This window comes from Neoarius graeffei, chromosome 8, assembly GCF_027579695.1.
Source record: "Neoarius graeffei isolate fNeoGra1 chromosome 8, fNeoGra1.pri, whole genome shotgun sequence".
Classification (NCBI taxonomy): Eukaryota; Metazoa; Chordata; class Actinopteri; order Siluriformes; family Ariidae; genus Neoarius; species Neoarius graeffei.
The window spans coordinates 46530951-46545053 of NC_083576.1; the positions used below are offsets into that span (position 1 = coordinate 46530951).

The 14103-nt window shown below is 38.4% G+C and overlaps 1 protein-coding gene across 4 annotated transcripts in view; it reads right to left on the reverse strand.

Annotated features, from left to right (window-relative positions):
• Positions 1-8867: 8867 nt before the first annotated feature.
• lonrf1 (LON peptidase N-terminal domain and ring finger 1) overlaps positions 8868-14103 on the reverse strand; it is a 90250-nt gene continuing 85014 nt past the window's right edge. For all 4 annotated transcript variants that reach the window (XM_060927692.1, XM_060927694.1, XM_060927693.1 and 1 more), the window contains 3 exons: positions 11576-11738; positions 11174-11323; positions 8868-9777 (listed from right to left, as the gene is read on the reverse strand). In XM_060927692.1, the coding sequence (XP_060783675.1) occupies positions 9628-9777; positions 11174-11323; positions 11576-11738 (463 nt within the window). In that variant the 3' untranslated portion in view covers positions 8868-9627. The remainder of the gene's footprint in view (positions 9778-11173; positions 11324-11575; positions 11739-14103) is intronic.

The following is a 14103-nucleotide window of genomic DNA, read 5'->3' on the forward strand; positions in this document are numbered from 1 at the left end:
CTTTATACTGCAATCTGTCATTGAATTTTTGTGCATCAGTCATAGATATCCTTAGCAATCTGGGTCTAAATCCCCCAAAGTGAGTGTGGGAACAGGCTTTATGTCAGTGTTGTAGTCAAGTCACTAAACCTCGAGTCCGAGTCCAGTCTCGAGTCCCCAATGTTCAAGTCCAAGTCATTAAAGAAAATTTTGAGTCGAGTCCACTATTAATCCGAGTTGAGTCCAACACTCCAACAGCACCATTTGACGGTGGCTGTTTCAATGCCATTAACATTAGTTTGTTCCTAAACATGATGTATGAACAGGTGAATGTGCATTCTCTTTATCAGGAAGTGCGAAGTATTCTGTCAGAGATAGTTGGGAGATGGATGTAAGTGCAGAAGGTGTGTTTATTAATACAAGTGAAGACAGGTAAACAATCCAGAATGGCAGGCAAAATCATAAAACCGTGAAGCTGGCAATAGGTCAAGCGAGGCACAAACAGGCTATCGTAGACTCGGCAGAATCAAAGACGAGAAATAGGAAAACAAACAAGGAAGGCAGTAAGGCTCAGTAAAGTGTCAGCAACGCAACTCAATACTTTGCAAAGTAAGTGCATTTTCACAGTTTTTATATAGGGACGTTGATTGTGCCTTAATCCTGTGCAGGTGCGAGTCGTTTACGGCGTGCACACAAGCTGTCCGGAGTGCACCTGACAGTCTATCTGATGCATGAGCCAAGGCGCGCAGGTGTGACACTCTTGCGTGAAATTAGTACAAAAATTAATGTCAATATAAATATCTTATGGCAAATTATTATGGCATGTTACAAAAAATAAAGAAAAAATCAGAGTCCTTGTCTCTAATTTATGAGTCTGAATGCATTTAATACATGAGTCTGAGTCCAAGTCCGAGTCATCAGTGCTCAAGTCCAAGTCAAGTCATGAGCCATAAAGCACTACAATAAAATCCCCTGTTTTCATATAATTGACCTGGACACAACTGAACACTTTTAGTTCATTTATCACAAACTTTCATTCCCACAGGTGCACACACAATTCCATCCTCATAAAACACATATATATATACACACACACACACACACACACACACACACACACACACACACAATGTTATGGTGCAGGATTAAAAATATTTTTGGGTGCTGGATGAAAGACGTATCTTCAGAGGTCTGAATTTATGCATTATTGATGCATCCCCTTACACAGAAGAGTGTCATGTGGTTTGCTTCCATGCATATGGAATCCGCGCCCCATGTCTACGAGGCACAAGAGAACTGAGATCTAAAAGAAAGCTTCTGCTCTTCCATTGTTTTTCTTCTTTCTGTGCCTAAATAACTCTGGTCCTTAGACACAAGTGGGTTGGGGGTTTTTTTTTCCCCACCCTTTGTCACTGTGATATTAGAAAAGACAGGATTTAATTTGTCCATCGATCTGCTGGCTTTTATATATAGTCTCTAAACCAAGCAGAGGACCTGTGATTGAAGAACAGTAATCTGATTCCAGCTCTGCATTCTGCGACATCCTAATGACCGCTGCCAGGTCTGTCTCCATGATGTCTGGAGAAAAGAATGCTGGGAGCAAATGTTCTTAGTATTGATGAAAATAGATGAGTGTTCTCTTCAGTCAGAGGTAAAGCGGCTGGTCAGGCCAAATATGAGTGTTCAACATGCCACCAATCTGCAACCATGTGTGGCATGTGTCACTAAGCTACTGCAGTTCTAAAGCACCTTTTGTTTGTTTGTTGTTGATTGTCTACAGTTGAAGAAAAAGAAAATGAATACCAATTTTTATATTTTATTTTTAGTGAAACTGACTTTCATTTCTTCCTTCATTAAAACTTAAAAATTAGATGCTTTAAATCTGCTTTAATGTATTTCTCATGTCAAGAATGACTGTGTTTTAACCATTTTCCTACACTATAATAAGACTTTCCTCCTGTTTATTGGAGGTTTAAGTCTTGTTTGGACAGTGTGCTGAAAGCTTCTGGTGATTCATAAAACCAACACGAGCTGGGTTTTTCTGTCCTCTCTGCATCTTCTCTAATCAGTCTGAGAAAAATGGACTGCAGTTTCCATATATTAACATTAACTTTGGTGTGACTTTTTTTTTCATTTTGAAATGCCCATAACAAGTAAAAGATGAACCAGGCTTGTAGTACTCGAGTCCAGGACTCAGACTCGAGTCCAACTCATGCTCTAATTTTAAGGACTTGTGACTTGATTTGGACTCGTGCATTAACTGCATTCAGACTCGTAAATTGGAAATAAGGACTCGGATTTTTTTTTTGTAACATACCATAATAATTTGACATAAGATATTTATATCTACATTTTATATCTACATTTATATCTAATTTTTGCACTAATTTCACGTAAGAGTGTCACATCTGCCCGCATTGGCTCATGCATCAGACAGACTCTCGGGCGTGCTCCAGACAGCGCACACACCAAGCAGACTCTCTCGCGTGTGCCATAAATGACTTGCACATGCACAGGATTAAGGCACAATCAGCGCGCCTATATAAAAATTGTGAAAACACACTTACTTTGTGAAGTATTGAGTTGCACTGCTGACACATTACCGAGCCTTATTTCCTTGTTTGGTTTCCTGATCCCTGATTTCCTGTTTTTTGTCTTTGATTCTCCTGAGTCTACAATAGCCTGTTTGTGCCTCACTCAACCTATTGCCTGTTTCACTGTTTTACGATTTTGCCTGCCATTCTGGATTGTTCACCTGTCATCACTTGTATTAATAAATACACCTTTTGCACTTACATCCATCTCCTAAACATCTCTGACAGAATACTTCGCACTCCCTGACAAAGAGAATGCACATTCACCTGTTCATACGTCATGTTCAGGAACAAACTCATGTTAATGGCACTAAAACAGCAACCGTCAAATGGTGCAGTTGGAGTGTTGGACTCAACTCGAACTTGACTCGAAATTTTCTTTAATGACTTGGACTTGAACACTGGGGACTCGAGACTGGACTCGGACTCATGGTTTAGTGACTTGACTACAACACTGAGATGAACATACACTACCGTTCAAAAGTTTGGGGTTACCCAGACAATTTTGTGTTTTCCATGAAAAGTCACACTTTTATTTACCACAATAAGTTGTAAAATTAATAGAAAATATAGTCAAGACATTTTTCTGGCCATTTTGAGCATTTAATCGACCCCACAAATATGATGCTCCAGAAACTCAATCTGCTCAAAGGAAGGTCAGTTTTATAGCTTCTCTAAAGAGCTAAACTGTTTTCAGCTGTACTAACATGATTGTACAAGGGTTTTCTAATCATCCATTAGCCTTCTGAGGCAATGAGCAAACACATTGTACCATTAGAACACTGGAGTGAGAGTTGCTGGAAATGGGCCTCTATACACCTATGGAGATATTGCACCAAAAACCAGACATTTGTAGCTAGAATAGTAATTTACCACATTAGCAATGTATAGAGTGTATTTCTGATTAGTTTAAAGTGATCTTCATTGAAAAGAACAGTGCTTTTCTTTCAAAAATAAGGACATTTCAAAGTGACCCCAAACTTTTGAACGGTAGTGTATGATACTTGCAAATGTAAACATACAGCAATAGTATATTTTCTTCCTTTTTCACACCTTAAAATTAATATTGCTTAGCTCTGAAGGTGACTTGTACACTAAGAACATAATACAAATATTTTGTGCACACTCAGTCATCCTAAGTTGTTGCCTTTTTGCAGTGTGATCGGAATCATCCAGGCTGCAGTTGGTATTATCTGTAAAATCCACTTTGACTTTGTGAAACTCAACTCACCACACAGCAGCTATCTACCCTGGAGTTTGCTGATGTTGCAGGTTGATGGAAAATGTGAGCTAAACCTGGAAGAGATGGTTATCTACTGTGTTTGTTCATGTTTATCCAAGCAATTTTCGGTGTGACAGCTCTTATCATTAAGCAGAAGGGGCAATGAAATACTAAAAACTCATCATATTTTCTTCCAAATTTGTCCTTTCCTTTCTCTCAACTCTCTTAACATCATGGATTTTTTTTTCCCTTCAACCCTCAGAGGCTTTCTTAACAGTCAGTATCAGTTTTATATTTTATGTTTGTGATGGAATGGGTTGTTGCCATGCCAACCCTCCAGTTCAACAGTCCAGTAAAATGAATGTGTGTGATGTGGGGGGTTGGAGTACATGAGATTTTCTCCGATGTACACATTTCCTTATATTCACTGTTGATTTTTTTTATTTATATTATCCTGAACTCACTTTTATGGACAAAAGTTCTCAGAAGTGTTTCTTATAGCATCTCTTCTACAAAAGACATATTTTTTCCCACCTGCAACACTGAGAATCAAATCAACACATTTAGATCTGTTCTGTGTGCATATTATTTTCTGCAACTTTTCTTCTCCTCTTGGGTTGTGGGGTTGGTGATTGCAGTCCTACCTTGGCACCATCAAGCGTTATAAGCTGTCTTGTCATTTCTGTCATTGCTGTGTCTAATTGCAGCTCCATAAAGCTGGGGTGTGAGGACTCGGATATGTCCCTCTCCATTCGGTTGCACTTGCCTTTTTAAGGTTTATCTGTGGATTAATGCAAGCGTGGGATTAGGGTAATGCGAAACAAGGCAAGTTTATCAGCTGCCAGTCCCTTTCCTTCCACCCCCACCCTTCATTCTAACGGAGAAACAGGACATATTTTGGCAGTTTTCTGAACAATCCCCCCCAAGTATTAGCATCTCATCCCACAGCCCGTTGAGCATAAACAAGTATGCCCAACAAGCCAGTAATTCCAGTTAATAATCTCATTGTGTGGATTTGACTTTGCCTCTTATGTATCAGGGATGGATTAGTGTGGAAATAAAAGGCACATTGTTTAAAGTCACAAATGTAATCCTTACTGCCTGCTGCATAGCCATTTTTCAATCTTCTACCACTAATTGGCACCATGTAAATTCCCTTAATTTTGTATCCCAGTAATTACCACCATTTTAACATACTATTCCGATTTGACTCTACACTGCATTATGTTTTCATTAATCAAGGATGTACACACCATGCACTGATTAGCTATTATCGTTGTGCCCCTTCAAACACATACCTGATCAGTAGGTCCTTTGTGCACAATTTCTTATTAAATACAAAATGGCTGTCACCCTTAGAGAGGTGCAGAGAGGTACAGGCAGCACAGCTCAAGGGGAATGATCAATCAATTCAGCTCATAACATTGCTCTTATGCTAGTGCTTTTAATGAGATTTGATATTCATGTTCATATGAGAGAGGTGTTCACTCCAAGATGTAGAACAGTGTGAATTATTTAGCCAACGATAAAGGTAACAAACCAGGATCAATATTTTTGGTATATAATGGCATTTAAAGACTGGATTACAAAAGCTGACTTGCTAAGAGGCTGGATAAACAACACAGAACTGTTTTATGTGAAAAGCAAGCTCAGTTTTTTTTTTTAAGTGGTCATAACCTATTTCATGGGATGCACCTCAGCTGGAAATACCCTTTTTGTCATGTATGTGTATAAAGTAACATTTATTGATGAAACTACCCCCTACAGATATACCTCATGCAGAGGCAATCATCTTTCACATTTTGTAGGAACTCCTGAAATGACTGTGCCATGTCGAGGCATTTTAAATTATACCATTTTCACCAGCTCTCATTTAAAAAATATGTAAAATGTCAGTGTTCTATTATTTCTTGCTCCTTTGTTCCATCATAGTGCCAATTCTCCAGATCAATAGGCTGGGGGTCTTCAGTGCAATGTGCTGTTCCCTCCTCCTTTTTCTCTCTCATTTTTGACATTGATTTTCTGCCTTTGAGTTGGATAGCTGTGCGCACTAGCTAGGGGTCAAGAGCTCCATCACCCATCCATATAACAAAAAGTCAGCTCATACAGCATGGTCTGATGCTCTGGACTGACCTTTTGACTTACTTCATGATGAAGAAACCTTTAGAGAACTGGGTGCAAAATGTATCTGAACACAAAAGCTTACAGCATAATTGACTGACTTATTAATGCAAATATCAAGTCATTAATTTTGTTAATGTCAGTGGACAATATAATAAATCATGCCCTATTTCTTTGAAATTTAGCAATATTATATCTCCATCTGGTGGCTGATCTGGTATATGCCAGCCATTTGTCATTATGTTCTTGAATTCTGAAATAAAGCTTCTAAAGTATGCTTAATCTCATCTCATCTCATCTCATTATCTCTAGCCGCTTTATCCTTCTACAGGGTCGCAGGCAAGCTGGAGCCTATCCCAGCTGACTACGGGCGAAAGGCGGGGCACACCCTGGACAAGTCGCCAGGTCATCACAGGGCTGACACATAGACACAGACAACCACCCACACTCACATTCACACCTACGGTCAATTTAGAGTCACCAGTTAACCTAACCTGCATGTCTTTGGACTGTGGGGGAAACCGGAGCACCCGGAGGAAACCCACACAGACACGGGGAGAACATGCAAACTCCACACAGAAAGGCCCCCGCCGGCCCCGGGGCTCGAACCCAGGACCTTCTTGCTGTGAGGCGACAGCGCTAACCACTACACCACCGTGCCGCCAGTATGCTTAATTTAACTTTTTAAAATAAATTTTATTTAGTAATCATTTAATAACAACATTCATTCACTCATTAATACTATGTATTATTTTATTTGTAATTGTACATTTATTAAAGATAATCATACATTGCGAATTATATAAAATAATGCAATACAATTTTAAAATCATTCCCAAAACAGCAGGGGGAAAAATGCTAAATAGTGATTACAGTAACAATAAACATGCACTTTTTAATATTTAATATTGCTTAATTTTTATTCAGAAGAAAACATTTTAAACAAAATGAAAGATTCTATCATTTCTCAAAAACTTTCCAAAACCACAGTTTGCAATATTCAAAGGTCTGCATGACTTGAAACAAGTTTAATTAAATCTCTATAAGAAATCTGAGTTCACACTTGTTTGGTCTGCTCAGGCTAATCTGACTTTTCATTCTTATTACTATATAATTAATATAAAAACATAATTTTAGAATCCCTTTACCAAAATAAAACAAAACAAAGCAAAACCTTCTTGCTGGAAGATGACATTAACGACATGATTTTTTTATTAACATAAAAAAATGTGCAGTGTGATTGGTTTGACATCCAACACCTGATTATTTGTCCCTTTACCATACGTTTTAATACATTTACCATATATTTAAAAATAAAACTTCAATGTGGTATATTAGCAATAGAAAATATACATTATGTTCATTCAAACTTTTCATTATTACTTTTATTTTAGTACTAGTAGTAGTAGTAGTAGTACTCTTATTTAAGTACTCATATTTAAGTTCCTTTCTTATTTTATTGTGTACACTATATATACGGCCTGTGTTTTTTCCTTTATTTTTATTTTATTACTTTTTTAATACTTTTATTGCACTCTTTTTTGTTGTTGTTACTGTCTATCCCTGACCCTTTTCTATCTGTGAGCTGCTGGAACATGTAAATTTCCCCACCGAGGGATGAATAAAATTTATCTTATCTTGTAGTAGTAGTAGTAGTAGTAGTAGTAGTAGTAGTAGTAGTAGAGCTGCATAATGATTCAATCTAGCAAATCTAACAAATGTGTATGTGTGCATCTTATTCATCCAGATGAAGACTTTAAACCCAAAAGCACAAATTCCTTTCAAGATGATGCTGAGAAAATCAGATCCTGATGGCCACAAAATAAGGTATAGGACACACTAAGTTCTCTGGACATCTAACATCTCCATACATTATTGACAGAGTTCACTGTCTTTTGTTCTCTCATTTCCAGCATGCCTGAAATTCTGAAACTAATGCTCAACCTAAAAAAGGAAAGGCTGTAGCTGTTAAAAAAATTATATAAATTCTCTATTATACCTACTCCAAAAAATAAAACATACCAACACACAAAATGGCTACTGCAAATCCACGTTTTGGTGCCTGGATTCCAGTAGTTTCTGCGAATTTCAACGACCCGTTTGCTTCTTTTTTTTTTTAGTTTTCAGCAGTGTGAGCTGAGAGGTTAATGTGTATGTACGGTAGATGCCTGTGACGTGTGACTTCTCTCATTTTGGCCTGAGGACAGACTGGACACTACAGTGACTCACTATCACCTCTTGAGGTACAACGTGGTATTACAATTATGTCACATTCTGTTGATAATTTTAGTTAATTCTTTGAATGTTTTAAGCTAAAAATCTTAAATTCTTACACATAGAACATTTACAATGGATTTAGCATATTCATGACAAACGCCCTAATTCATCAGCATTAAAACTTCACATGTTCTAATTTTGACAGTTTGATTCTAATAAGAATGTCACTATGGCAAAACACCTAAGAAAGTACTCTTGCAGCAGGCGACATCGCATTTTGCAAAGCGCATTATTATATTTGATTCAGGATTTCTACAATGACAGAAGTATATACATGGTCAATTTTTAGATTATCAATATGCAAGTATTAAAAATCAATGATCCCTTCACGCTCTATTCCTGTATGTATTCATACAGTGTAAATTATAAGTGTGCTATGTGTCATTTATTTAATCCCATTCTTGCCATCTTTTGAAGAATTCTGACCAATAAAGCCCACACCTGCAATTATTATTGTTTCCAATACTTTTTTGCACCTGCGCACAATATTTTCTAATTAGCTTTGTCATTTTTTTCCCCAAATATAAACAAATGCCATGCCAAAACTCAATACGTTAATTATCAATCCATTGTATTTGGAAGTATACCAAATACCCAAACCAACTGTGCCTAGAGTTACCAGTACAGCAAAAATGTGCTCTTTCTCCAAGGCACTGGAATGACACAGAGGTTTGTGTGTGTGTGTGTGTGTGTGTGTGTGTGTGTGTGCGCGCGCGCATGCACCCATCCTATCTCTGAGAAAAGTACTCCAATACAATGTGCAGATGTCCTAATCGGTTCATCAATGAGGTAAGGGACAAAACTGTTGTCTGGTAGGCTGGATCCAACTGATATTGTGAGTAGGTGCAAAAAAGTATTGGAAACAATAATAATAATTGCAGGTGTGCGCTGTATTGTAAGCCCACACCTGCAATTATTATTATTGTTTCCAATACTTTTTTGCACCTGCTCACAATATTTTCTAATTAGCTTTGTCATTTTTTCCCCAAATATAAACAAATGCCATGCCAAAACCCAATATGTTAATTATCAACATGGCTTTTCTGTGTCCTGCAAACTTCATATTTGACCACCTGCATAAAAGTTAAAAAATAAATAAATAAAGAGCTCGTTCACATGATTTGTGGGACCCCAATCCCTGTGCACACCTCTAACCTGAATTATTGGCTGTTTCTAAATTAACTGCTCAGCTAAACAATGACAGAAGCAAATAAATCCATTGTATTTGGAAGTATACCAAATACCCAAACCAACTGTGCCTAGAATTACCAGTACAGCAAAAATGTGCTCTTTCTCCAAGGCAGTGGAAGGACACAGAGGTGTGTGTGTGTGTGTGTGTGTGTGTGTGTGTGTGTGTGTGTGTGTGTGTGTGTGTGTGCGCGCGTGCGTGCGTGCGTTCATGTGTGTGTGCATGCATGCGCATGTGCACCCATCCTATCTCTGAGAAAAGTACTCCAATACAATGCGCAGATGTCCTAATCGGTCCATCAGTGAGGTAAGGGACAAAACTGTTGTCTGGTAGGCTGGATCCAACTGAAGCACAGATAACAGCCACCAGCACCATGCTGGACCATCAGCAGATGCCTGCCAAAAAAAAAATTATATAATAACTTACAAAAACAAAAGACATTTTGGCAGCATATGGGCAATGAAAAAGGACAGGTATCAAATGATTTTTGTGATCAGGGCACAAGCACAAAACAAGACATAAGATCACAGCAGTAAAAATTCTTGGAATAAATTCTTCTGAAATGCATTAAGACTCTTCAAACAGCCAGGAGAAGCTCATTCTACCATTGGGTGCCAAAAAGGATAGAATGAACTTTCCCTGGTGGTCTGAACAGCTGAGTCACTGGCTCAGACAAAGACATGACCCACCTCACTCAAGTGTGCACGCATTAAAAAAAAAAAAAAACTAAACTATGTGTGTGTAGTACTATCTCCTCTAACAGGGTTTTACCTTGACAGTATTCATAGAACATGACCCATTTGTACTGTGTTTGATAAAGATGACATAGCCCACGAGCTGGCCTAGTGGTTCGCATATCCACCTCTCAACTGGGAGATAGCAAGTTCTACTCGTGGTCAGGTCATACCAAAGACCATCATAAAAATGGTACCTACTACCATCCGGCAAAGCAAGCTGCAACACAGATGCGAGTAGGGAATCACACTCTCGCAGTTACCAGAGGACAAGCCCCCCACTGTAACCTTAGCTGTATAGGCGAGAGGCCGAGGCCTATCGAAACGGAGATCGGTGTCGCACCCATACACCTCAAAGAGTTGGTTAGTACTGGGACAGGAGACTGCTTGGGAAAACCAGATTCTGGCATGAGAGGGACTTTGAAAGATGACATAACACATCTGTAAGTCACTCTGGATAAACATGTCTGCGAAATTCTGTAAATGTACAAATGTGTACACGGTGTAGTACAATGCCATTTTCAAATTGACATACTGAATTTTTTTTTTTTTTAAATCAACCAGCTGGCTCACATTATATTGCTTTATTCATCCCATGAAAAATTTCACATCAATATTTTTGTAATAGCATCACAAATGGAGGGACTTTAAGAGAATTGCAAACATGTTTAATTTTGAATGCTAATTGTCCAAAATCCACAACCATAGTTATAAAATAGGCAAATGGATAAATTTACCAACATTAGGCTAATCCAGTGATTGAAAGGTAAGAAATGAATAAATGAGAAAATGATCAGTGATTAATATAGAAAGATTATCAGTGAATAAATGGCCAATTCAAGCACATTTAAATTACACTTCTTATTCAACAGATATGCTTCCAGTTTAACCAACTTTTAAATCCAGAGAAAATAATGTTGTCTGTGATTAATGACTATTTTGTAGAAGTAGCCTGATTATGCTGAAGTGCCAGGACACAGAGTGTTATATGGGTTAGGGTTATGTAAAATAGGAAAGGAATTTTGTTTTAAGCAATTTTATGCATCCAACTTCAAACCTGAATGTTATCCTCTCGCTCAGGCATGTCTCCATGTTGGTGGTTGATCTGCTCTCGGATGCGGCTACTGAGCCGTTGGTACCACTCCCTGGCCTGCTGATACACACTGTCATGGAGGCACTGCAGCATTTCAAGCTCAGCATCATGTGCCTATATTTAGCCCAACATACACATACACATTATACATAAATGTACAGTATAACAGCAACCAGATATCTAAAATAACTTTTTCTCTCTCTTGTTATTGAAAACATGACTGCCTCGAGATCCTGAAAAAAAATATTTTAAGATCTCTTGTCTTCTTAAATTATAAAGACAGATTAAATCTAACTAAATACCAGCTTGTATAGCGTTAGCTGGATTGTAATTTAAGCTTAGCTGTGAAACACTATAAAAGCAGACCTTATGGTCTTGCAGGTACTCAATGTCAGCTGTGTGATAGCCATCCCGCTGGCCTCGCCGGAGCACACGGAATCGGCTTCCTCCCACTGTGTTCACATAAGAGCGGCCATCAGGGAACACATCCTGGTCCAGAATCTCCAGCATGCAGCCATAATCTGTAAACCTGGGCCAACCCGAATACAGCAACCCAGATATATTTTGACTGATGTGTAATTTTGTACTGACCTAATTATTTAAATTATTATTGCATTTACTGGGACTTTTATGAAAAATACCACACTACAGTCAGAAACCAGCTACTATAGAAGATAAATTACAGTTCTGATCTGACAGGTAAAAGCTTCTTGATGGCTCAATTAAACTAAAACATAAATATTAAGCAAGCTTTTCAGGCACAGACTAAGCCTGTTTTCAGAAGAAAAAGCACTGTCAAAGCAGATTCTCTAGAATTTGCATAATGAGCGAAACAGCATTTAAACAGACATGCAAAAGGTTTTATCTGCTCACAAAATATAAGAAAAAATAAATACAGAGAGAATATTACATGGTTGCACAAAAATATGAAGTTTTTACACCGGCTAGAACGTTACTTCACTGCTGCACTGACTGCGCCGACTTATGGGTAAGCTACTGCTGTCCTTCGAGAATGCTGATATGAAGAGTGTATGTATAATAATAATAATAATAATAATAATAATGGGGGCGGCACGGTGGTGTAGTGGTTAGCGCTGTCGCTTCACAGCAAGAAGGTCCGGGTTCGAGCCCCGTGGCCGGCGAGGGCCTTTCTGTGCGGAGTTTGTATGTTCTCCCCGTGTCCGTGTGGGTTTCCTCCGGGTGCTCCGGTTTCCCCCACAGTCCAAAGACATGCAGGTTAGGTTAACTGGTGACTCTAAATTGACCGCAGGTGTGAATGTGAGTGTGAATGGTTGTCTGTGTCTGTGTCGGCCCTGTGATGACCTGGCGACTTGTCCAGGGTGTACCCCGCCTTTCACCCGTAGTCAGCTGGGATAGGCTCCAGCTTGCCTGCGACCCTGTAGAAGGATAAAGCGGCTAGAGATAATGAGATGAGATGAGATAATAATAATGGCAGTTTTGGGGTTTTTTTTCATGGTTTATCAGATATATTCCATTCAACTAGCATGATATTGAACTCGTCTTTGACTTATTCAATAACATGCGAGCTGAATGGAATATATCTGATATCACTCAACACCAGACAATATTATTTATATCACTCAGATCCGTGATGTATTTCACATGAAAAAGTTTTTCAACACAAGATAAACTTCATATCTTCATGCCAAAGTATGATTTTCTTTTTATTATATAGACACATTCACAAACAAAAAGTACCCACATTTATCAAAACAACTCATCAATTTCCTCACGAGTGATATATAGAGATTTATGTCACGGTTTTCGTTCTCCATGTGCTGGATGTAGCTCGTATGAAAAATCCGAGTGGTATATTTCCAGGTAAAACACTTGTGTCCATATACATATATACACACACTATATATAATGTGTGTGTGTGTGTGTGTGTGTGTGTGTGTGTGTGTGTGTGTATACACACACACACACACACACACACACACACACACACACACACACACACACACAAAACCCCAAATCAGAAAAGTTGGGTAGGTGTGGAAAATGCAAATAAAAAAGAAGGCAGTGACTTCTAAATTTACTTTGACTTGTATTTCATTGCAGACAGTATGAGCCCAAGATATATCATGTTTGTTCAGCCAATGGTAGTGCTTGAAAGTTTGTAAACCCTTTAGAATTTTCTATATTTCTGCATAAATATGACTGAAAACATCATCAGGTTTTCACACAAGTCCTAAAAGTAGATAAAGAGAACCCAGTTAAACAAATGAGACAAAAATATTATATTTGGACATTTATATATTGAGAAAAATGATCCAATATTACACATCTGTGAGCGGCAAAAGTATGTGAACCTTTGCTTTCAGTATCTGGTGTGACCCCCTTGTGCAGCAATAACTGCAACTAAACGTTTCCGGTAACTGTTGATCAGTCCTGCACACCGGCTTGGAGGAATTTTAGCCCATTCCTCCATACAGAACAGCTTCAACTCTGGGATGTTGGTGGGTTTCCTCACATGAACTGCTTGCTTCAGGTCCTTCCACAATAATTCGATTGGATTAAGGTCAGGACTTTGACTTGGCTATTCCAAAACTTTATTCATCTTTTACCAATCTTTGGTAGAATTACTTGTGTGCTTAGGGTCGTTGTCTTGCTGCATGACCTACCTTCTCTTGAGATTCAGTTCATGGACAAATGTCCTGACATTTACCTTTAGAATTCACTTGTATAATTCAAAATTCATTGTTCCATCAATGATGGCAAGCCATCCTGGCCCAGATGCAGCAAAACAGGCCCAAACCATGATACTACCACCACCATGTTTCACAGATGGAGTAAGGTTCTTATGCTGGAATGCAGTGTTTTCCTTTCTCCAAACATAACGCTTCTCATTTAAACCAAGAAGTTCCATTTTG